At 43.4% G+C, this 25,085-nt stretch overlaps 1 protein-coding gene across 9 annotated transcripts in view; it reads left to right on the forward strand.

The window, feature by feature from the left end:
- The first annotated feature begins 1,108 nt into the window (after nt 1-1,108).
- The window catches only part of ptprk (protein tyrosine phosphatase receptor type K), a 367,918-nt gene continuing 343,941 nt past the window's right edge, over nt 1,109-25,085 (forward strand). For 6 of the 9 annotated variants that reach the window (XM_042333767.1, XM_042333768.1, XM_042333770.1 and 3 more), the window contains exon 1: nt 1,110-1,285. In XM_042333767.1, coding sequence (XP_042189701.1) covers nt 1,210-1,285 — 76 coding nt within the window. In that variant the 5' untranslated portion in view covers nt 1,110-1,209. Of the gene's footprint in view, nt 1,286-25,085 lie in introns of all 9 variants that reach the window. The other 3 variants (XM_042333764.1, XM_042333766.1, XM_042333765.1) reach the window with 1 other exon arrangement.

A 25,085-nucleotide genomic window follows, 5' to 3' on the forward strand; every position in this document is an offset into this window, starting at 1 on the left:
CTTTTTTTAATGCCGTTTCGCAAGGATATTTATTCTTTCTGCAAAGGAAAAGTCCGGGCGAGTGAGAATTGTCCCACTGTCAATGAATGCCCACAGATGATCAGTGAAGTTCGGTGCCGCCTCGGCTGTCGAAGCCAACGGCAACTTCTGCCTGACACCATCTCCAGGAGTGCTGACTGCGGACAAGAGTGCTGCACCTCTCCGGGGTTTGCACCTCTCCAGGTTTGCGCCTCTCTGGGGTTTGCGCCTCTCTGGGGTTTGCACCTCTCTGGGGTTTGCGCCTCTCTGGTTTGCGCCTCTCTGGGGTTTGCACCTCTCCAGGTTTGCACCTCTCTGGGGTTTGCGCCTCTCTGGGGTTTGCACCTCTCCAGGTTTGCACCTCTCCAGGTTTGCGCCTCTCTGGGGTTTGCACCTCTCCAGGTTTGCACCTCTCTGGGGTTTGCGCCTCTCTGGGGTTTGCACCTCTCCAGGTTTGCACCTCTCTGGGGTTTGCGCCTCTCTGGGGTTTGCACCTCTCCAGGTTTGCACCTCTCTGGGGTTTTGCGCCTCTCACTGCTTAGATTTGGCTCCAAGTCTCGAGGAGAGTGAGAGAGTGTGTGTGTGTGAGAGAGAGAGAGAGAATGTGCTACGATTCCTGCAACAAGTTGTGGAGGTGGTGGGGAAGGTGCACATTGTGTGTGTGTATATATATATATGTGTTGGTGGGGGTGGGGGGGGGGGGAGAGAGGAATGACACCAGATCCATCTCAGCCCACAGAGAAGCTGCACTCACTCCCCACACGAGAGGGTGAGAGTCAGTCTACAGTAGACACTGGCCAGGCAGAGGGAGGGGGGGGGAGAGGGAGGGAGGGGGGGAGGGAGGGAGGGAGGGAAAAGGGGTGCAGAGCGCTGGGCAGGCGGCAGGGGGCGCTGCGGACCTCCCCTCCCCCCTCCCCCCCCACACACACCCCTCCCTCACACTCACTCACTCACTCACTCATTCACTCACTGCCAATCGGCGGGCAGTGTGTGTGTGGTGAGTGACGTCAGGGCCGAGTGGGAGGGGGGGGTACAAAGTAGCGCGGGTGAGAGTGAGGGAGGGGCTGAGCCGCCCCCCGGCTCCACAACCAGCCCCGCGCACGGCAGCCAGGCAGGGAGGGCAAGAGCCGGGCAGGGAGCAGGGAGCAGACACACGGCACAGCCGAGCAGCCGCCGCGGCGCCACAGCACTATGAATGTGGGCTTCTGGGCGTCTCTGCTGCTCTTTTCCCAAACTTGTGGCGGGGCGGAGGCGCAGTTCTCCACCGGTGAGTGAGGCTCCGAACCTTCTTCCCCCCTCTCTCCCCCCGCGGGCTCCCTCCCACCCCCTCTCCCCCCCCCCCCCCCTCTCTCCCCCCCCCCCCCCTCTCTCCCCCCCGCGGGCTCCCCCCCCCTCTCTCCCCCCCCCCCTCTCTCCCCCCCCCCCTCTCTCCCCCCGCGGGCTCTCTCCCCCCGCGGGCTGGCACCCTCCCTCCCCGGGAGCCTGGCGTTTGCGTTTGCGTTGCGGCGGTCGCTAACTTTTTGTGTTACTCACTTTTCACTCTCTCTCACTCACTCCCACTCTCTCTGACCCACTCCCACTCTCTCTGACCCACTCCCACTCTCTCTGACCCACTCCCACTCTCTCTGACCCACTCCCACTCTCTCTGACCCACTCCCACTCTCTCTGACTCACTCCCACTCTCTCTGACTCACTCCCACTCTCTCTCTCACTCTCTCTCTCTCTCACTCCCACTCTCTCACTCCCACTCTCTCTCTCCCACTCCCACTCTCTCTCTCCCACTCCCACTCTCTCTCTCCCACTCCCACTCTCTCTCTCCCACTCCCACTCTCTCTCTCCCACTCCCACTCTCTCTCTCCCACTCCCACTCTCCCACTCCCACTCTCTCTCTCCCACTCCCACTCTCTCTCTCTCACTCCCACTCCCACTCTCTCTCTCTCACTCCCACTCTCTCTCTCTCACTCCCACTCTCCCTCTCACTCCCACTCTCCCTCTCTCACTCCCACTCACTCCCACTCTTTCTCTCTCTCACTCTCTCTCTCTCACTCCCACTCACTCCCACTCCCACTCCCACTCACTCCCACTCCCACTCCCACTCACTCCCACTCCCACTCTCCCTCTCTCACTCCCACTCTCTCATACCCGACCTTCCAGGGAGAGAGGACGCGCTCCTCTCATCATCATCATCATCATCAAACAACAACATATTTGCAAAGCGCCTTTCCACGTCGGGAGGACGTCCGAAAGCGCCGGACAGTCAGTGTTTCGGATCTCAGTGGGGTTCAGTTTCCCAATGCTTTCTGTGGGCTTTTCTTTTTGCTTCTTATTTTCCAACAAAGTTTCCCCCCAAAAGCTCTAAACAAATTGTACGTAAATAAATATTTTGTTAAGAGGAGGGAAACACAGAGAGAGAGAGAGAGAGAGAGAGAGAGAGCTTTACACGCAGCTGCTAAGACACACCGAGTCTGTTTAAAGTTCCGACTGGGAAAGGTTTGCTGAATGTAACCAGTTGGTGTCTTTAATTCCTCATCATATGAGAGAGAGGGAGAGGGGGAGAGGACTCTGTGTGTGTGTGTGTTTGGCCGCCTGGTGTGTTTTGGAGGGGAGGGGTATCCAATCATGACTTGTGGGCTGAAATATGTGGTAATCTGAGCAGTGAGTTGCTGCCAGGGTTGGGGTCTTTATTTTTGTTGTTGTGGAATGGTAGTTCGGTGTTTGACGTGTGTGGAGGGAGGGGGGGGGGGGGTGTTGGTTGGGTGGAGGGTGTGCTGTTGGTTGGGGGGGGGGTGGAGGGTGTGCTGTTGGTTGGGGGGGGTGGAGGGGTGCTGTTGGTTGGGGGGGGGTGGAGGGGGTGCTGTTGGTTGGGGGGGAGTGGAGGGGGTGCTGTTGGTTGGGGTGGGGGTGGTGGGGGGGCTGTGTGGGGTGTGTGTGTGTGGGGGGGGTGTGTGTGGGGGGGGGTGGAGGGGGTGCTGTTGGTTGGGGGGGTGGAGGGGGTGCTGTTGGTTGGGGGGGTGGAGGGGGTGCTGTTGGTTGGGGGGGTGGAGGGGGTGCTGGTGGTGTGTGTGTGGGGGGGGTGTGTGTGTGTGGGGGGTGGAGGGGGTGCTGTTGGTTGGGGGGGTGGAGGGGGTGCTGTTGGTTGGGGGGGTGGAGGGGGTGCTGTTGGTTGGGGGGGTGGAGGGGGTGCTGGTGGTGTGTGTGTGGGGGGGGTGTGTGTGTGTGTGGGGGGGGTGTGGTGTGTGTGGGGGGTGGAGGGGGTGCTGGTGGTGTGTGTGTGGGGGTGGGGGGGGTGCTGTTGGTTGGGGGGGTGGAGGGGGTGCTGTTGGTTGGGGGGGGTGGAGGGGTGCTGGTGGTTGGGGGGGTGGAGGGGTGCTGTTGGTTGGGGGGGGGGGTGGAGGGGGGTGCTGTTGGTTGGGGGGGGGGTGGAGGGGGTGCTGTTGGTTGGGGGGTGGAGGGGGTGCTGGTGCTGGTGGGGGGGGTGTGTGTGGGGGTGTGTGTGGAGGGTGTACTGTTGGTGTGGGGGGGTGGAGGGGGTGCTGTTGGTGTGGGGGGGTGTGGAGGGGGTGCTGTTGGTGTGGGGGGGGGTGGAGGGGGGGTGCTGGTGGTGTGGGGGGTGCTGGTGGGTGTGTGTGGGGGTGCTGTTGGTTGGGGGGGGTGGGGGTGCTGTTGGGGGGGGGGTGTGGAGGGGGTGCTGTTGGTTGGGGGGGGGTGGAGGGGGTGCTGGTGGGGGGTGTGTGTGTGGGGTGTGTGTGTGTGGGGGGGGTGAGCCTGGAGTAAGTTTAGGAGGTGGTTTGGGCTGAGGTTTGCTGTGGTGTGTGTGGCTGTGGGCAGAGTGAGCGCCTTTTGTTCCCAGCGCAGGTCACCGCGCTCTCGCTTTGCCGCCGCGACCACTTTCAGGACAGACCGGTTCCACCGCTTCCACAAACTCCTCTGGAAACCCCGACTACTTTTCGTCAAAGAAACGCCACAGTGCACGTTACTCGCCAGAAAAGACGAGCGAGAGAGGGAGAGCAGAATTGCATTCAAACCCTCTTCCCCCTTTTTTGCGTACATCAAAAATAAATCCCGTTTGGGATTTAAACCACATTCAGCCCCAGTGTCTTGCGGCGGCTGAACGGGGAGAGAAAAAAAAAAGTTTGCAATCGAATAGTTTTTATTATTTTTGAAAATAACGTTGGGGAAAGGTACCTCCTGAAGGACAAGAGGTAACTCACTCCCTCCCTCCCGTTGGAGTGCTGTTTAAAATGGAGCAGCTCCGGTAATGAGGAGAGGCAGTGGGAGGTACTCAGTGATTCTCTGGGAATTTTACACGCAGAGAAAGTTGCTGTGTCTGTTCCCGCACCGCAAACACAATGCTCTCCTTGTGGCTCTGCGGTCAGTCGGTCACCGAGGACCAGTACCTATTTATTATTCATCTTCCAATTCGCGCGAAATACACAAACTTGTATTTTGCAATTTATCGTTTGCGGCGCTTCCTTGTTTTTTTTTTGCTCAGCGCTTCCAGTGTTTTGTGTGTGTCTTTTTTTTTAAAAAAAAATCTGGTTCGGTGGGGAGAGCGGAAAATTGGTGCTGCAAAAGATGGCTCACGTGTGTGGTGGGGTGGACTCGTTCCTCTAAATTGCCAAACAAAATGCCCTTCTAACCGGATTCAACTTGTTCACGTAAAACTAAAGCACATGTTTATACCATTAGTTAAATCCCTCCAGAGTAGACCGTGTTGGCTTATGGACAGGAGGAAAACATACTTGTGAATTGATGTCTTGTTTGGGAGTGAGGGGAGGAAAGGGTAGTTATTTTTGTGTATAAATACATTAATGTATTGTAAGTGCCTGCTGTATGGAAGGATATCAATGTGGTGAGGGACATTTGTACGTAAAACAGACTGTAAATCAAGATGAGTGTTTGAAATTCAAGACTTAATTCTATACCCATCTAGGATATCACTGACAAACATGTTGTTTCTTGTACAATGAACAAGCCCATTTGTTCAGTGAGATATTGTCTTTTAAATGCCCATTCACAATAGTGTCGGATCAAAATTTAACAAGTCCCTTTGGGTGATTAGGATTTGAACTCCTGATGTGTCCTGTTAATTACATTATGCCATCATCCATATTTTTCACAAGTGTACAGAAGGATGAGGTAATATTTCCTGTATATGTTTCATTTTTGCAGTGCAGTTGAGAGGGAAATCAGCAATGAACATCTTTGTATTCATGGGAAGATCTTACAATTCAAGTAGCAACAATCTGCTTTGTAAACCAAAAGCCAGAAATGATGGCTGAGGTAAAATGTGTGTAACTAATGTAGCTAGTCACCGTTGCTGACAAATTAAGTTGTTAAAAGCTATTTTCCATACCAGTGTTTAAAAACAGAGGCTGTTATGCTGTTGAGGTTCAGTTTTAGTTGTAAATAAATGTGTATATAAATGTTTCATTACAAACCAGTAAAGAGATTTATTTAAATCGTTCTGTGTTGTGTTATTCTTCTTGGAAGCATCCTGTACCATATTTAAATGTAATATTCCCTACCTGAAATAAATTGCAACAGTGAAAATAAGTCCCAAGAAGGTTCCAGGTTCAATTCCTGGTCAGCTGCAGTGGATGTTAAAGTGGGTGGATGAATAGGAGAATCAGTCTGGTGTTCTGCTATTTACTGACCTCCAGAAGAGAGTTGGGTTGTGGAGGGGGTGGAGAACTAGTGGAAAAAGTACACATGAAAATCGATCTGATTTGTATCTTGTATTGTGCCTATTATCTCCAAAACATTTTAAAATGTTTAAAATTATAACTATCAAGTGCAGTGACTATTTTTGTTGCAAACCTTGATAACCAGCCTGTTAAGGTGAATGACTAGTTCACCTGGAGGATTGCTGATGAAAGAAACATGGACCTTTGACATCTTAAAGAACAGGCAGACATCGGTTCTGAGGAGTTACCTCCAACAATGCAGAGCTCCACTAGTGCTGCACTATAGTAAAACATAGATTATGACCTTGACATGGAGTTTTAACCCACAATCTTCTGAGAAAAATATTGCCAATTGCCCCAGAACATTATATTGCTTCATGGTGCATGTTTAGCATTCAGAGAGGAAGTCGCTCAAATATGTAGAAGTTGGGAGAAAACAATTGGACTGTAATTTGCTTTCTCCTAATGAACCCTCCCCCCCCCCCCCCGCCCCTCCACCATTGATTGAAGTACCGAGGGCGGAGGCCCCTTTGGAGCTGTTTTGAGTTTGTGCCTTCAGGAGCGGAAAAGAGAAGCGAGTAAAGTTTACACAACTTTCTATACTGTGCTATACGATGATAACAGTGAGGTATGTCTGCATTCATGTATAATATTTAGTATTTAGTGAACCTGCTGAATTTAGTCGTTTCAAAGCTACTTACTAAACAAATCTGTGGGCCATTTTTGGAATGGGCAAATAAGAGTGAAACAATGGTTGTCACATCTCCCATAACCAGCGCTCCACCCTATGTGATATTTCACTTGGTGGAGGACTGACTGAGTACAACTGCAAATGTGTGCACAACTGCATATTTAAAGTTCATATTTCACTGGTTTATATGCAGTCATTAGAATAAATACAGGAGACATTTCAATTGGTAGTAGCAATTGGGATGCCCTACCCTTTAAATTGCCTGCCAAAGATGTGTTTAAAACTTAACATTTTCCTTAGGTTGTTTCAGATTTTCTTGGCTTTGCCAGGTTCAATTAGTTTAGCCCCAGTGAGACCCTGTTTATCGCTCCTCCCAGAGAGCTTTTAGATCTGGTACATATTTTGGGACGTCAAAACAAAGGGTTGAATGTACTGAAGAGGATTCAAACCCAGAATATTATGGTTGAAATTCAGTGCTCAATTGATTGGGCTATCAGGGAAAGTCAAGTGGGCAAACTAACAAGTGAGTGGAATGAGGAATTGATGGCTTTGTTTTAGGTTGAGGGATAAGGGACTTTTGGAGTGTAGCTCAAATGTCCAATTAATAACATAGAATCACAACTCACAGCTGACAAAAGTTAAAAAAGATGTGCTGAATTCAGGTTACTTATTCGGTTTGCTTTTTGTTTGCCATTTGGCCTCTAATGGGGCTGTTGTTGGCAGTGTTTTTGGGAGGTAAATGAAGTGTACATGCCACTAAAGCACTTTACCACTGCAGCAACATTTAATGGCAGTAAAGATTGGGCAGCTGGCAGAATGTACCCCTAAATATGGTGACGCCAGCAGATAATGAGCATCTTGATGTATGTACACTGAATGTGCTAATGTCTAATACTACTTTATGCATGTTATTGGAACCTCATGTATGCACCAACGTCAGGATGTTATTTATTCCTATTGGAACTGGAGGATATACACAACAACAACAAATTGCATTTATCTAGGGCCTTTCACATCAGGAGGACATCCTAAGGTGCTGGGCAGTCTAGGGTGTGCATCCAAGATGGAGGTTGGATTAAGAGAGGTGGGGGGGGGGGGCAAAAGGTGGGAGTGGGAAGATGACCAATGAGGAAGATCTTGAGTTGGACCTTGAAGGTGGGAAGGGGCAAAATGAATGGATTCTGGGATGGAGCTCCAGAGGGTAGGGATGTGAAGCAGGCCTAGTGTGTGCTGAGTGGGTTGATAAGGTTTCAGGAGGTTGCAGAGGTAGGGTGGGGCAAGACTGTGAAGGGCTTTAAACGTGAGGATGCGGATCTTGAACTTTATCCTCCGGGGGATGTGGAGCTGGGCAAGAATGGGGATGATAGTTTCACGGAGCCTGGAGTGGGAGAGGGTATGAGCTGTTGAGATTCTGAATGATCTACAGCTTGTGGGGAGAAGAGATGTCTGTCAAGCAGTGAATTAGCAGAATCAAGCTGGATGTGATGAAAGCATGAATGAGGATCTCAGCAGACAATGTTGCAGAGATGGGGGAACGCTGAACGGGACATGACGCAGGCATGGGGTTCAAACGATAGTTGAAAGTTGAGCAAAATACTGAGGTTCAGTGCTAGTTCTGTGAGTATACAAATATAATGATGCTGTCAGTGCCTGAGGTGTGGCGGTACTAATGGAAGCCAAGCAAGAGGGCTTTGTCTTTTTGACGTGCAAGTATAAAGCAAACTTGGGGAACATAGCTGGATTGTCAAGTGCATCTAATTTGTCATTTCTTTTATTAAATTTAAGCCACAAGCTAAAATGTGGTACAACATAAATTCAGGACAATTAGCATTCAGAATATTAAAGTGGCAAATGATGCAAGTGCACCAATAGAAGGGATAGCTTATTATGATAACGTACAAATTTCAACTTCTGGACTACCAACAGTTCATTAAAATGTCTTCAATACATTTTAAAGCTTTTGCTCCCCTCATCCCGATGTTACTGTGGGTAAATGTTCGCTGTGTAGTGTGATTATAAGCCATATTATTGCCACTCAGTTAAATTAGAGTGGTGGAGATGCATTATTACTGATCAAAATGGTGCTACAGTAAGTTTCAGTGCCATTTGTTCTGGATAGAGAGTGGAAAGAATTGGCAAGAGTTTCTCCTACTGATAACTATTCAGTAATTCATTCTGCAAAGTGAAGGTGTATGGATGTTTGGTAAGGACACGGCTCGGCTGTGGCGGTTTCCACAGTCTAATAGCCTTCTGGACTCAACAGATGAAGTAAGATGACTTGAACAAGGTATTGAGGACAGCTGGTGCCTGTTGGAACCATGCTGCAGCATAAATTGATGCCTTCAGGAGTAGAGAAAATTTGGTGTTTTTAAAAATAAACTACATCTGCTACAAATATCTTTCATATTTTAAATAAGAATGGTTACTCAAAAAAGTATTGTCTGAATTGGTACTTTCTTAGGAGTGAAGACTAATACTGTATTGAAAAGGGTGAAACCACCCACAAAATACAGTCACTACATTTTACAGTGTATTCTGTGAAGCACTTTGAGACGTCTTGGCGACGTGATGAGGTGCTATTTCCAATGCAGGTATTATAAACATTTTCTACCACTATGCAACAAAAGACTGAGGGGTACTTATTGAACAGCTTGTAATTACTGATACATGAATCAGTATATTGCTATTGTCATTTTTTGAGGAATTTTGCAGATTCCTGACTGTCTACTGCCTAGGAATGTCTTCCTGATGTGAAAGGCGCTATGCAAATGTAAGTTGTTCTATACAGCATCTTTGACCACAGTTATTGAGACCTCTGCTGTAAAGCAGATATTTTGAAGTGCTAATCTAATCTCAAACTAGCCATCAACTTTTAAATGATTAAACTTCTTTGCTAAAAATGTTCTATATGATAATCCTTGCATTTGATATAGCACATAATCACATCATCAGTGTCTCAGTGCACTTCCCAGGATCTTACTGTAGAGTGTAATGACTGTATTTATAGGCAAATGAGGCAGACAATTTGCACACAGTAATGCCCCACAAAGTAGCCTTGAGGGAATGACTAATATTTTTCTGGGATATATTTAGCCAGGGCACTGGGAGAAACTTCCTTTTCTTTTTCAGTAGTGCCTTGGAATCTTTAATATCTACCGGAATAGGCAAACAGGACATTGGTTTAACATTTCATTCTAAGGACAGCAGCTTTGACATTGCAGCACTCGTCCTGTATTGCATTGGAATGCCACCCTATACTCAATTTTTCTCACTCTGAGGCAAGAGAGGTAACAACAGAACCACACTGGCAAAAATCTAGCAGAGATTTGTCAGTATCTTTGGAACTGCAACACCCAGTAAGTATTAACTCTTTCAGGAGAGGAAAAACAAGGAGTTGCCCAAGTACTGAAAAGTAACCAGGTCTGTGATTTTAAAGTTCTATAAATAAATTGAAATGGGATGTTATCATTTATGGCACGATGGGGAATTTATTCAGCTAAAGTTGATTGAAGTTCTTGAAATTTTATGGATTGTTTCCTGACTCTACCAATTTCCCTCCTTTTTCCCCCTCCTGAGCTGGGGTTCTGCAGTCTCACAAGCATTGACAAACTTCTGGTGCCTTACCCAAGTGTAATGTTATTGCTATTACACTAGCACAGTTTGAAATTGTAAGCTGCTGCCTTCGACACTGTTGACCACTCTTATCCTCATCCACCGCTTCTCCTCTTGCCTCAACCTTCACGGTTCTGTCCTTGAATGGTTCAGATCGTACCTCTCGCACTGCCTCCACTTCATCCCCACAAACAGTTTCTCCTCTAGCCCCCTCACCGCCTCGTGTGGCATTCCTCAAGGCTGTGTCCTTGGTCCTCTCCTCTTCAATATATGCTCCTTCTTGATGATATCATCCGCAGACATGGGGTCAGCTTCCACATGTATGCAGATGACACCCAACTATACCTCTCTGCCTCCACCCTGGACTCCAGGACTACCGTTATCCGGACCGAATGTCTGTCAGACATCAAGTCCTGGATGAGAGCTAACTTTCTTCAGTTGAATGTCAACAATACCGAGGCTCTCCTGATTGGCTCCCGTCAGCGCCTCCTCACCTCAGGCGCTGACAGCATCACCATCCATGGTTGCACACTCCACCTCACTGAGCCAGTCTGGAACCTTGGGGTCTTGTTTGACCCTCAACTATCCTTTCTACCCCACATCCATGCCATGACCCGCTCTGCCTGCCCCCACCTCCGCAACATCGCCCGGCTCCCCCACTGTCTCACACCGCAGGCCACCAAAACCCTCATACATGCATTTATAACATCCAGGCTTGACTATACTTGCTTGTTGGCCTCCCCAATTCCTCCCTCCGTAGGCTGCAGATCATCCAGTACTCTGCAGCCCTTGTCCTCTCCCGCACCAGGCTCTGTGACCTTGTCACCCCCATCTTTGTCTGACTCCACTGGATTCCGATCACACAGAGGATACAGTTCAAGATCCTGGTCCTCCCCTTCAAAGCCTTCCATGGCCTCACTGCCCCCTACCTTTGCGACCTCCTAACCCCTACCAACCTGCCCACTCCCTCTGCTCAGTGGGTTCCAGCCTGCTTCAAGTCCCCACCTCCCTGGCCCACGATTGGTAGGCGAGCCTTCTGCCACTCTGCACCCACTCTTGCATCATGCAGTCCTTCCGCCTCGCCCCCTCCCTTGCCTTCTTCAAGATCCTCCTCTTTGACCGTGCTTTCGATCACCCTCCTTCCCTTGCCCTCCACCCTCTCCAATCCTGACCCCCAGCTCGAGTCCGAAACACTGTTCAACACCTTGGGACGTCCTCCCCATGTGAAAGGAGGTATACAAATGTAGTGTTGTTGTTTAGTTGGTTAAACTACTTCAGTACCTGACTTCACATTCCGGATTCTCCGATCTTATGGATTTTTCCACTACCAGTTATATTTTGCAGGACTAGGCGACTGGGATGGGTTCCTCTTGGGGAGAGTGTGAGCTCCATTTCAGATAAAACACAAATTTCCAAATGGAACTCTTAAAGTAGTTTGGGTTGGATACTCTTGAGCATGAGTGGTTTTCCTTCTGTCAGACAATGAGCTGATCAAGAAATAGTGTCACAGGCTATTTGACATGGAATGCATTACAGCATAGCCTGATGCTGGACTTGCCTAATGGCAAAATATGCACTTTTAAGAAGGGAGTGGGTTTATTATTGTGCGTTTTTTCTGTCTTTCCATCCCTAGTCCAGAACAATTATTAGTATTAACAAGCCAGATCAGCTAATTCAACACAAATGAACCTTTGACTTTGCCCACTTGTTTATTGGGGGAGCCATAGTATTTTTAAGCAGTTTATATACCTTGCCCCAATAGAGTTGTTGCTTAATAACTCGATGAAACCAGTTTGAAATGGCCTTTGGCGAAATTATTAACATCCTGCAGAGAAACGTAATAGGATCAAGTTATTCATGTGCACAAATCCAGATACATTTGCCAGAAACATCTTCCTTACTATTATCAAGAAAGTAGAACATTCTTCTCTGAGCTACACACAATGTGGAAGACTAAGCTAACCACAATGTGAAAGACGAATGGAGGCATTCAGTTCGTGTTTTACATGTAAATTTTATTGACCCTGTGGCATTATTTTGTGCTGCTGATTTCCGTGAGCATAATGTGTTTTCAAACGAAGCTCAAGATTGGTGCCCTACTTTAGTTTCTGTGTTTGCTAAACAGTTTTGTATCTTTTGGTGAAGGAATCGTATATCACACAGGGAGGGGAATGCAAGGTGGAGGTTAATGAGACACAGCTCGAAGCTGGTGATTATGTTGTCAGCTTTTGGCTGCTTTAAATTAAGCCACAGATGCAGCTACTTTACAATGACTGCAGTGTCATTTTTCTGAATGTCTTTCACAGTCATTCGGGATTTTCACTAATGTACAAATTGCTGCTCTGTTTTGTGTCTTACCCTTTTCTTTTTCAAATTTTCACTTACACTGTAAATAATAAGTAGACTTCTGAACTGTTTATTAATAAATTTTTCTTCACATATCCTGGCCAACAGTTTCTCAGATAAAATGATACCTCTCTTCACGGCTGTTTGTGGATCATTGGTGTGTTCAAATTGGCTGCCATGTTCACCTACAAAAATAGTTGGTCCACTTCACAGTATATCCTGTCAAGTACATGGAGGTGTCCTCCTGATATGAAAGATGTATCAAATACAAGTATTAATATAAGAAATGGAAGGATAATTATAATCACCGACTTTCAAATTGTTTAGATAATAATAATAATAATAATCCTTGCATTTGATATAAAGATATTTAGATGCACCAACCAATAGAAACCAGAACATTGCTGGTTTGATATCAGGTCTAGGTCGAGTTATCTAATATCAGCTGCAATTGGACCGGAAGGAAGTGGAGACAATTGACCAGGTTTTTTTAAAAATCTCTTGTTAGCAGTCTAGTGATCTCTATTGAAAAATGTACGGATGTTGAGTACTGATGGGATCAAGCCGACCTGTGGCACCATAAACTATTGAAGAACTTGCCAAAAAACATTTCTGGCATTTAGTCAATGTCCCTGTGCAATGTAATGCAGCACAAGTTGGTGTCGTCAGGAGAGGATAAAATTGACAAAGTTTGTGTTGCTGTTTTCTCATTTTGTTCCTTTTAATATAGATATTTGGATATGTGCTGTTGATTTTTAAAAAAAATTCTGAACTCCGGTAAATTCAGAAGTCGGTTGTTAGCGTGAGTGCAGTAACTAATTTATTCAGACTGCCTGAGAAATGAAAATGAGTACTGTTTTGTATGCTGGATTATAGACTGGCTGAGAGATTCAAAATTTATTTTATATATGGTTGAAAATCATATTCTTGCCATATAAAATTAAAAGGAGTTTACCTGCAAATTTTGCTATTGTAGTTGCTGTATTAACTATTTCTCAACTGGCTCAAATGTGTTTCTTTTGTGGAGCGAATACTTGAGTGGTACGAGTTGTTTACTAGATCAAATTCACTGCAGATTTATTGAACTGACTGAGCTAGTGTTTTTTTTTAATTCACCTTTCCTTTAAATTATTGAATTCCCTTGTAATATGCCAGTTGTAATTGGTGTAACACCCTGTTGAAGCATCTCAAAGTGCTTCATACCCAATAGGTTTCTTATTTGTATAATGATCTCTTATGCAAGTAAATCTGCAATTTGGAACCTCCCATAGAAAGCAATAAATAAAAGAGCCTTCCCAACTCTTTTCTCCACAACCTGCAGATCATCCAGAATTCTGCAGCTTGTGTCCTCTCCCATACCAGGTTCCGTGACACCATCACCTTTGCCTGGCTGCACTGGCTCCCCAGAGCATAGAGTTCAAAAGAGTCCTTGCCTTCAAGGCCCTCCGTGGCCTGCTCCTTCCTACCTCTGTGACCGGTTAACCCTGTATCAACCTGTGCGCTGTGGCCTGCTCCACGTCGCCCGCTCGGCCCACCCCACCATCGACGGTCAGACCTTCAGCCTCTTTGCCCCCACCCTCTGGAACTCCATGCCACATTCTCTTCGCCTCGCTTCCTCACCTGCTTTGAGGCACATCTCAAGACCTTCCACTTTGGCGTAAAGTCTCATATATGGCGTATAGTGGCGTATAGTCTCATTTGAGTCCTGTAGCTCAGTGGTTAGAGCACTCGCTTTGCAAGCGAGAGACCTGAGTTCAATTCCAGGCAGGGCGAAACCTTGGGCAAGTTTCCTTACTCCACACGCCTAATAATAATCCCTCCAAAAACCAAAAACAATAATAAATTGGTCATTTTCAATCTACGACTGTTTGTGGGACATTGCTGTGCGCAATTGGCTGCCGCGTTCGCCCACAAATATACAGTCAATTCACTTTGCAGTATGTTCTGTGAAGCGCTTTGGGACGTCCTCCCGACGTGAAAAGCGCTATATCAAATGCAAGGATTATTATTATTATTATTATTATATGTATTAATCGAATACATTTGGGAAGGGGAAAACCACTGCTTGACTTCTCAGAAGAATGTGAGGAGGGGGATACATTTTGATTAGCACCAGGAATATTTCCCTGTTTGAGATAACCTCAGCTGAATCAGCAGTAATCCACCACTCACTCTGGGAGCCCCAGGCCTTGGCTCTTGCCAACCTATGCCTTAGGTAAGAAGGATATATACCTCCAGGGAGAGTGTGTATTCCACTCCAACAATCTATCTCTGGAATTTCCATGTGTAGGTGGAGTACATGGATTTCTCAGCTTGGTTTGGACACTCTCAAGCATAGTAATAGGTTTCTGTCGGACACCCAGCTGACCAAAAAAAACTCAACTGAATCAGGAGAATCACATTCACAGATCATGTGATGCTTGCCAAAGGTTGTGCATGTTTTCCTGTTCTTAAAGAAACAAAACCTGTGAGAGCAAGTTGTGTGCATCTGTGCCTGGGACTGATTATAGCAATAATATCTCTCCTACTTGAATGAAATAGTGGTATGTGTTTAATAGAAATAAGTTGTGTTCAAAACTCCGAGGATTTCTGACTTTGAAAAATTAATAACCCTCACATTTCCATAATGCAGTTGCAGAGCTGAGGGCAGCACACCATTCTTAGGTGCTGCGAATAATAAATGATCTTGGGTCTTTGGTTTTCACCAAACAGTGAATTGAAGCTTCATAAAGGCTAATCTGCAGGATCCAGATTTACAGTTGATGACTTTCTATTGAACATTAGCAAACAGTTGGCTGAGTTTTGTTTATGAAGTTGTTGATTTATATCCTTCTCCTTTCCCTTGCACTCTTCCAACTCCAGTGTTACAAATTAACTTTAGCGTTTGATTTTTCAGACTTTTTTCAGGTGGAAATAAGTACCCTAGTAATCCCAAATCTGTTCTGGTTCCTTGCAAAAGGAAATGTATTGCTTTGATAGTGTTCCAAGTAGCCCTTGAAGCTGACACCCTGTGGCTCAAGTAAAACCAGTGCAGGAAGATGCACTAATTTAGTGAGCAAAGATATTCTACTTTGAGAAATAATGCAAATGAAATTCATTTTGGATTAAAGATGTATATGTTTTATTCCTGCAATAGTTGAATTGAAGGCATCATTATTTTTTTATTTTTAACTCCTTTGTTAATATTCTGCGAGCATTCACTACTATCATTGCAGTTTAGCCAGTAATATGGGCACAACCATGTTTCTTATCTGTTCATGCCAGCGGCACAACCACAGTGGGCTTTGAAGGAACAGAATCTAAGACAAATCTTATGTTAACCTGTTCAATAGTTCACCTGGAATTTGCATAAATACGCGAGTAAGCATATTTTTAAGCAGAGAAAAAGTCGCACACATTTTCAATCTTGCGTTAATGTTACTGCAGCTTTACATAGCCTGTATCCTACTAGAACAAGTTTTCCTAAATATTTTACCTAATTTAAGTAATGTATCTGGTAAATCGTCATTAAGATTCATGCCACTTATCTCCAGAAGCTGCTACTCCTTGGTGTGGAATTAACATGAGGTATTGTGCTTTTAGATGTTAGACAGCGTGTTCAGTTAAAATATAATACGTGAGGTGCTGCTTGAAATTTTTTAATTATTTTAGATACATTTATATTATGATTGCTGGAGTTTCATATATCCTCCTGGAACTAAGCTTGCATTAATATTTAGTGCATCTCCAGGCATTTCATCTTCCACAATATCTCCTCTTAGTTGCAATCCAATTATGCCAATGGATGGTGCTAACCTAATGAGAAAAATTACCTCACAGAATTTGTACAAGTACTGTTTGTGAATGGATAAATTGCTCTTTGCAATTGCTCTTTTTAGTGTATATGAACATAAGTGTATTTCAAAGCTGAGTTCGATCTGAGGAAAACTGAACATCCTTGATATCGCTGCTCCTCTTTGAAAGGTTCTTGAGGTTGTACATTGTGTTGTCACTGGAGATTTAACCATAGTCTCTTCTATCCCCTAATGGAAAATGCTTCACAGTGCTCTGTATTGTGAAGTGTTGCAGTGGATTTTAAGCTTTCAGTTTTGGAAAATGGTGCGCATTTACTTTGTCCATCTGTGTCCAGAGCATTTTAGTTGGGTATGTCATCCTTATAGACGTGGCTCAAGATAATCAATGGAATAGGGTTTGCTCTGCCTTAATTTATCCCAAACAAGTAGGAATTTTGTCTGAATCACTGGTTATTTTGATGGCTGAATCCTCTGATTTGGAGGTGTATGTGATCTGTTTGTTTCTAAGTAATTGCTCTCTCTGTGATCTGAAGATGATGTCTCCTGGTTAATTGACTTGTCCCTTTTGCTATTTGCTGGTCTTACTAATTATCTTAAATTGATGCAAAAATACTTATTGACACTTGCTGTCCAGCCACATGATTGGGGTGCTATTTGCATTTTGAACAACAACAGCTTGTACTTATATAGTGCCTTCCATGCAGGGTAGCATCTCCGAGTGCTATCAATGGCTTATTAAAACGCAACTCTCTGTTAACCTTGATAGTGAGTTTGTAAAATCTGTTTCAGCAATCTGATGGTAGACTTCCAGAATTGCAGTAGAATGTAGTGTGGATATAATAATACAATGGCTTTAAAAATGAATGACTTCATGGATAGCTAGTTCAAGGTGCTCTCCGAAAATGAGGAGACAAACACCCAGACCCTCTAGGTTTTACACATGTTTCCTCAATTCCATTTTCCAGCATAGTGCATCTGATCCCTGTGTTGAGCTGGTGTGTGTGCATATTTGTTTCTTCTACAGTTCAGCACCCCTTGAAGCTACCTTCACTTTATCTCCATCCAGCCATCAACCTTTGAGTCCTGTAGCTCAGTGGTTAGAGCACTCGCTTTGCAAGCGAGAGACCTGAGTTCAATTCCAGGCAGGGCGAAACCTTGGGCAAGTTTCCTTACTCCACACAGAGCCTAATAATAATCCCTCCAAAAACTAAAAACAATAATAAATTGGTCATTTTCAGTCCACGCCTGTTTGTGGGACATTGCTGTGCGCAATTGGCTGCTGCATTTGCCCACAAATATACAGTCAATTCACTTTACAGTGTGTTCTGTGAAGCGCTTTGGGACGTCCTCCCGACATGAAAAGCGTTATATCAAATGCAAGGATTATTATTATCCTTCACTGGAATGTTGGAAACTGAAATCACCAACAGGATCTGTTTGCTGCATGTTTCAGATTTCTAATTTCATTGCTGCAGGAACATATCTGAACTCATTTTTAGTTATTCTCTCCCCCCCCACTGAACAGTATTAGGAGCCTTTTCTTGTTACTCATGTACAACAACACAAATGGAATTAATCATTTCTCTGCAGGTTTTTTGGGGGAAGTCATTTGTAGGTTATATGCTAAGGTAGGAAGAATAGTGAAGGATTATGATCTCTCTAGCAAGTACATTTTGTGACTGTCCACTGTAAGAGCAGATTAACATGCCTTCATGAGTTGATTGCATTTTGTAAAAGGCTAAATCATTAAAGAATACATTGCTCCTTTTTAATAGAGTGCCTGAAGTCACTTTCTTCTCTGTTGTAAGTAGCCCTTCCAGCTGATGTGAAATCTTGAGTCTGAACAGCTTGAGTTTTTGAAGTACTGATGAGTGTACAAAGTCCATGTCTGACTAAAATGGTGATAAAGTATTATCTCATGTACTTTTTTGTTATTTGGTCTGAACTGGAGCCAATATGTGACTCTTCAAACATTAAAAACAAATTGGATAAAATTGTAGCTATTGTACATTGAAATGACTGGAAGAAAGTGCACCTGTACATGATGCAATAGATTCTAAAATGGGACATAGTCTACAGTTTAAACTAAGTAAATCATCAAAATATATAGAGATTTTTCAGTGTTTGTCACTGCAACTGTTCGTTCAGTTTCATCATGATTTCTGCCACAAGATCATTATTTTCGAGATATGGAGAGCGGATGTGGACAGGTGACCCAGTTGGGTCGGTTCCTATCCTCTGATCTCCATTTGTCCATTATTATAACAGATGTCACTGAATAGCAGTTGGGTGTATGAAATCTGTCTTTCTCTCTCCCAGTCCATCACACCTTCAACTTCAAGGACCTGTTCATTACACTCCACTCCAATCCTCACCATTTCCTTGGCCGAGATAACTTGGTTGCAACAAATCTGTGATTTGCTGACCCTCATGGCTTCGTATCATACAGGGAATTTTTTTAATTGAGTCATTGGAAGTCTTTAAATTATGTTGAGTTGAGTCATTTTGTTGTAAAAGGTATGTTTAATTGTAACAAGTGATGGATGGCTTGTCCTCTCCTTCAGCGACACACTGCCTTGCCCCGCCTTCGCCCACCCCCATTGTTTTAAGGAGTTGTGTAATTCTTTTGACACATTTCTAGCAAAGATTTAAAGTGATAGATGAAACTACGCTGTCATTGTAATGATGGAATAACAGTGAGATGTATTTGCTATTTAGAACACTTAAACACTTCTTAAGGTCTCTTATTTTCATTGACTCAAACGTTTTGCAGTAATTAAAAAAGTCAATCCCTAAGCAATTAATGGAGGTGTATTTTATGTGTTAATATACGAGAGGGAACATTGTTTATGGGGATTTACAATACTATTTTCTGTTAGATAAATGTAATTGTTTGATGCCTAGGCTTCCTTTATTGGTTTCTTTAGCAACTTCAGAATGGCTGTTAAACAGTTTTAAAACCATGAAAACCAGAGACTCCATAAGGATGTATGAAACACTAAATAACTAAAATGGAGTGCACCAACACACTTGCATGTTTGGGGAAGAAAATTAGGCACTATTTCAAATTGAAGGGTGAGGATTGTTAATAAAATTATGATTCATTTTCTTTTGTAAGTGGTTTTTGATTACCTATGTTTAATAGCAGACCTAAATGTATATCTCAATTTCACAAGATATTTGAATAAAGAAGGTTCCTACACCCATTTGATCTGATTCTTCCAGAATACCCAACCTGCCATCTTCTTATTACAACTGTGTGCAATTTCTTAAGGGTCCAACATCTGCCTGAAGTACCCTACCTGGTAAATCGTTCCAGATGTTAGTTGCTTTCTGTGAATAATACTTCCTGATGTTTATCCCAAAGGGCCTTTCACAACCCTAAACTTTTGACAAATATCCTGCTGCCTTGCTGTATCTGTAAGTGTTCTAAATTTACTTCAACATTTGCAGCTGTACCCTAGAATTCATAGGATATGAACCAGTGAATAACTCTTGAAGAAATGAGTACTCCTTCATCATTATTATTATTACTCAGTCAAGTGAATGGGATTACCTACATTAAACATCTCTTGCCAATCCATCTGTCCAATTGATGGCTTATTCTTTTCACTGTTTGATAAACCTGAAAACACCCCCCAAGTTGCTAATTGTGCAATTCTTTAAACTAACGCTTAAGATTCTTAGCTAGGAAGTTTGAGTGTATTGTGCTGCTTATATAATCCAGCATGATTGCTTCATTTGAATAGTTAAATACACAGTGGTGGTATCTAATGTGGCTTTAGGTATTAGTTGGTAACACTTTCGCTGCTGAGTCAAAAGACTGTGCTTTCAAGCTCCACATCATGACTTTGAATTTATGGTCTAGGGCAGGGGTGGGCAATTATTTTGGCTGGCGGGCCACTTCACAAGTTTTGGTAAGCTTCGCGGGCCACACTCTTAATGTAGATGCAAATGCTTAATAATAGTTTAAAATCAAGTCTTACACTTGTACATGCATAAAATAAAGTCTACATAATTGTCATTCATTAAAATTAGGTTAAATAAAAACAACTCATTGAGCAGACTTTTTATTCAATATTTATTCACGTATTGATGGGAATGTGAGATGCTCACTCAGTGGGAAGAATGAAAGCACTGATGTGCGTTAACCAAACAATTGAAGTCAGGCATTGTCTCCGTTGTTGCAATGCGGAATACTACTGCAAGGTGGTCATCAGTCATCACAGACCTGTTTTGATTTTATTGAATTTCATCACAGAAAATGTCTCCTTGCATATGCATGTTGATCCAAACAGCACAAGCATCCTCCAGGCATGAGCCTTTATTTTCGGAAAGGTATATTCATTAAGAGAGGCGTAAAAACTAAGAAGTGGCACTGATTTGAATTGCTCCGCAAGCAATGGATCACGTTGCAGGTCAATAAGCTCAAGTTGGAGGTCAAATGGGGCTTTGTCAACATCAAATGAGAAAGGTGAGAGACCAAAGACAGGTCATTTTCGATCAAAGTGAAATCCTGGAATCGGTGAGAAAATTCGGCATGTAAGTCAAGTAGTGACGAAATATACTTTTTAAGGCTTTGATCGCAAACAGTAATCTGCTGCAAAGTTGGAAAGTGGGCGAACAGCCTGTTTCCTATCTGACGCGATAAAATAAATAGTTTTGTCATAAATGACTTGACACTGCAATACAAATCGTGCACAAAGGCCCCCTTCCGTTGCAGTTTTGAATTCAGTTCATTCATGTGGCCCATGATATCAACAACAAATCAGAGAGCCAATTCGCATCATTCAGCTGTAGGAAATCTGATTTTTTTTTTCATGCCCCAAAATAAATCAGTCTCTGTTCTCAGTTCCCACACTCTTTTCAAGACCTCTCCTAAACTAAGCCATCAACATTCATGTGATACTGAACATCTGTGTGCTCGGATTCCAATTCCTCAAGCAGAGTTACAAATTGCCTGTGGTTTAATCCTCTTGCTCAAATGTAGTTGACCACTTTCGTAACTGTGTCCACGACATTGCTTAGTTTTAGAACACTCTTACAGAGGATTTCTTGGTGGATAATGCAGTGTAGAAAAACAATATTCTGTTCTGGATTTGTTTCTTTGACTTGATCTTGAATTCTTTTCAGTAACCCAATATTTTTGCCTGTCAGGTTTGGGCTTCCATCGGTGGTCACATTCACCAATTTTTTTCCACTCCTAATTTTAAGATATACTTATTTATTACTGCCTCCAAAAAGTCTTTTCCAGTTGTCGTATCTTTCACTGACTACATTGATGCCAATTCTTCTGTGAGCTCAAAATGTTTGGTGATACCTCGAGTAAAAATTATTAACTGGGCTGTGTCTTTGACATCACAACTCTCATCGAGTGCCAGTGAAAAACGTGTAAAATTGCTTACTTTATTTTGTAACTGCAGATACAGGTTCTCAGAGATATCCTCAACACGTCTCACAATAGTTCGCCTTGACAAGCTAATGTTCTCGAACTGGTTTTTCTCGTCTGGGCATAAAATCGAGGCAGAGTCGACAATACATTCCTTTATAAATTCTCCTTCAGAGAATGGTTTCCTGTTTTTGGCGATTTTGTGTGCAATCACGTAACTCACTCTTGTAATCTCATCCTGGGATGCAAATTGTTTGTGAAAACGCTTTGCTCTTTTTGCATTTGAACAACCATCTCATCAGCTTTCTTGCCTTTTTCTTCGGCAGAAACATTCTTATATTTGCAAGTATGTTTGCTCTCATAAAGTGGCGATTCAAGTTTTAGTCTTTGAGCACTGCCACACTTTCCATGCAAATTAAGTACACATCTTTTCCACTAACACTTTTTTTTAAAAAAAATGTAGAGTCCATTCTTTGTTGAATATTCGGCCTTCAGCGTCCACTTTCCGCTTCTTTGATAAACTCATTTCGAATTAACGTCCTCTTCAGTGGAAAGTGTTGCTGCGCGCCTGTTTGAAAATTTGCTGATCCCCACATTTCTGACATCAGCCTGATTCAACATTTAAGGGAGCGTGCGCACAACTAAGCAGTGTGATTGGCTGATGTTCCCTGAACGAATTATAATTTTTTCTGTTGCTGGACAATGACGGGCCAGATAAAATCATTTGGTGGGTTGGATATGGCCTGCGGGCTGTATTTTGCCCACCCCTGGTCCAGGGTGACGCTCCCAATACATTGTTGGAGGTGCTGGCCTGTTTAATTGGACGTTAACATTCCCATGGCACAAAGGGGAATTTCTCCCTGTCCAACAATCCTCTGAATATAATTGGTCATTCACTTCATGGCTGTTTATGGGACATTACCTTGCAAAAAAGGTTGACTAGTCTGCCTACAAAATACAGTCACTACACTGTAGCAAAACCTTAATCCTGTTGAGTGCTTGACATGAAAAGCATTACAGCAATGCAAGGATTATTTTATTAATTCAAATTATGAAAGGCTATTGTGATAGCTGTATGAGTGGTGCACCTTTATATTAAAAATCTCTTAAGAAGAAAGTGATATTTTATTAAATGTTCTTCAGGCTTTTTCCTCCCCCTGAAAGCCAAACCAAATGCACCTTCCACAAAGGTTGGTTGAATTATCAAATTGTGCAAGAAATGTTGCAACATACATTTACATTGCATTAAATTCAATTTCTTCTGATGCGTTTATTAGTAGTAATAAATTCCTTGGGCACTGAAGGGACTTATACTTGAGGAATGGATCAGGATTCACTTGCTGTCGGAGACTGTTAATCTACTGTACCTCTATTTTAACATAATCTGTTCTGATCAGTTGATGCTAAATCTGTAATAAGAATTCATCCTTGCACTGCAGGCTCAATCTGTGTGATTCATTCAAAGCACATAACTTGTGACTCTTTCAGCTTGTTGACTTTATTCTGGGCATGTTTTCCAGATGTTTGAATTAGGGAGGGTCAAGGGAGATAGAGGCTTGTATTCTTATCAAATCGCTTAAAATTCTTTTGTAGTTGATCTGAAGATATGTGGGTTATCTGTTTTGAAATGTATGTAGTTGAGCTTGTTACACCAGTGCATAATTCAGAAATATTATTTTTTTGGAAAACTTTGAAATTCAATGAAAACGATTGTTCTATAAAAATAATGAGACTCCTTGTGTGTTAATAAATAATGTGCTGTAAACATTGCTGGGCTCTGGGTTTCTTGTTCACACTGTGGAATTTTGTCAAGGTAACAAATTATTAACCAGTTCCCATGACCAACTTGAATTTTCATTGAATGAGACGGGTAGTTTGTTCACTGAAACAGATTTCAAGGGAGTTTTCAATATCTTCCTTCAATTCCTCTTTCTGTTAGTGGAAGTATGTGGCAATAGCCGTTTGATGTTTGGGTTGGTAGCTGAAATGAAGGAGTGGCTGCGCTTGACTCAGTGGAGGTATTTACTGATGGGAATCTGGCTGACATCATCTCTTCTCATGCAAAAGCTTATACGCTGACTAAAATGCCATCTCTCCACTTTGATGAGCACCATGCTGGCAATGGTTTTTCTAACCTTAAGAATAAATTATACACAGTAATTGAGAAATGAGGGGAGAAAGTACCTGTCACTGTGTCCCTTAAAGTGAAGGTGTCAATTCACACAGGTTATCTGGAGACTATATCTGTGTGATTTAATAACTTTTTTAAAATGTGAAATATGGGGCAAGATAATGTAAATGTGAACCAATAATTTTCTCCCCTCTTCTGAATTTGTTGAAGTTTCCAATAGAGCATGGTTTTCACATTACTGGTAATCCTCTGATAACATTGCCCAAGTGAACATCCTTCAACTCTGTCTAAGCAAGCAACTTGACTGAGAAGGGCGCAGATGAAGCCAATCCTGACCTTATGGACTTGATATTCATCCACAAGGAATTTCCCAACAGTCGCTGGAGCTCGGGCTCTAGCTGAATTATTTTCTTTTTCTTTGTTCCCTTCCAAATCCTACAATCCAGAAACCAGTTGAGCAATCTCCTGCCACACTGCTTGAGAATGGCCAACTCAGCAAGTACAATGGCACTTGGCACAGTTGTGATCTGCACACTGAATGGTACATTTATCCACTGAGGCAGCAGGCAAGAATGATTGAAAAGAGCCTCGTGATTGATTGCCTCTGATTTGTAGTACATGGGATGTTGCTTTAGAAGCATTTTTCCTAAGCGTGGTACCAGATTCTAAAATAACAAACACAGTTTGACTTTGAGGTACATTCAAACAGAATTCAGCATTTCTACAGCATTAATGGATTCACTTGACTTTGGAAAGAAGTTCTGATACAGAGTACTGAAAAGTTAAGGGCAAAATGAAGCTGATTGTATGGGGGAAGGGGGTTGCAACAGAATTCAGTTAACTTTCAGTTTAATACTTTATTCTTGTACAGAATATTAAACTTCATCTGATTGTGTATTGAACTGTTGCAATGAAGTCTGCATTCTCATGGGCAGCAATAGAAAATGAATGCAATTATTGAATTTCCATTATCTTTAGAAATAATTCATACATTCTGTTTTAAACTCTACCTGGTTTCCATATTAAGGTTTTGAATTATGTGAGGGTGCTCTCAAGTGTGCCAGTCTCATCTCCTTTATTTTGTAAAGGGTAAGATGCAGAACTATTTGAATCACCATAGATGGTTTGTAACCTTGGTTATCACCAAGGACCAACTTTATTAAAATTAGTAAAAAGGAGCACGTATATTTATCTCTAAATTACGGTTGTTTGCCTGCACACAGGTGTGTAAATCTATAGGGCATATGACGCAGAAGTATACCTTGGAGACCTGTTTAAAAAAAAAGGCAACAGCTGGTTTAGTCAGATCTTTACTCAGCAGTGAATTTGCTATCAGTAATCTGTATTTACAGGGAATAGCCCTTGTTCAGGCCTCTAGCTGCTGAGTTAGAAAACGAGGCCAGAACCTCACCTATAA

This window comes from Callorhinchus milii, unplaced genomic scaffold (assembly GCF_018977255.1).
Source record: "Callorhinchus milii isolate IMCB2004 unplaced genomic scaffold, IMCB_Cmil_1.0 Scaffold3, whole genome shotgun sequence".
Taxonomy (NCBI): domain Eukaryota; kingdom Metazoa; phylum Chordata; class Chondrichthyes; order Chimaeriformes; family Callorhinchidae; genus Callorhinchus; species Callorhinchus milii.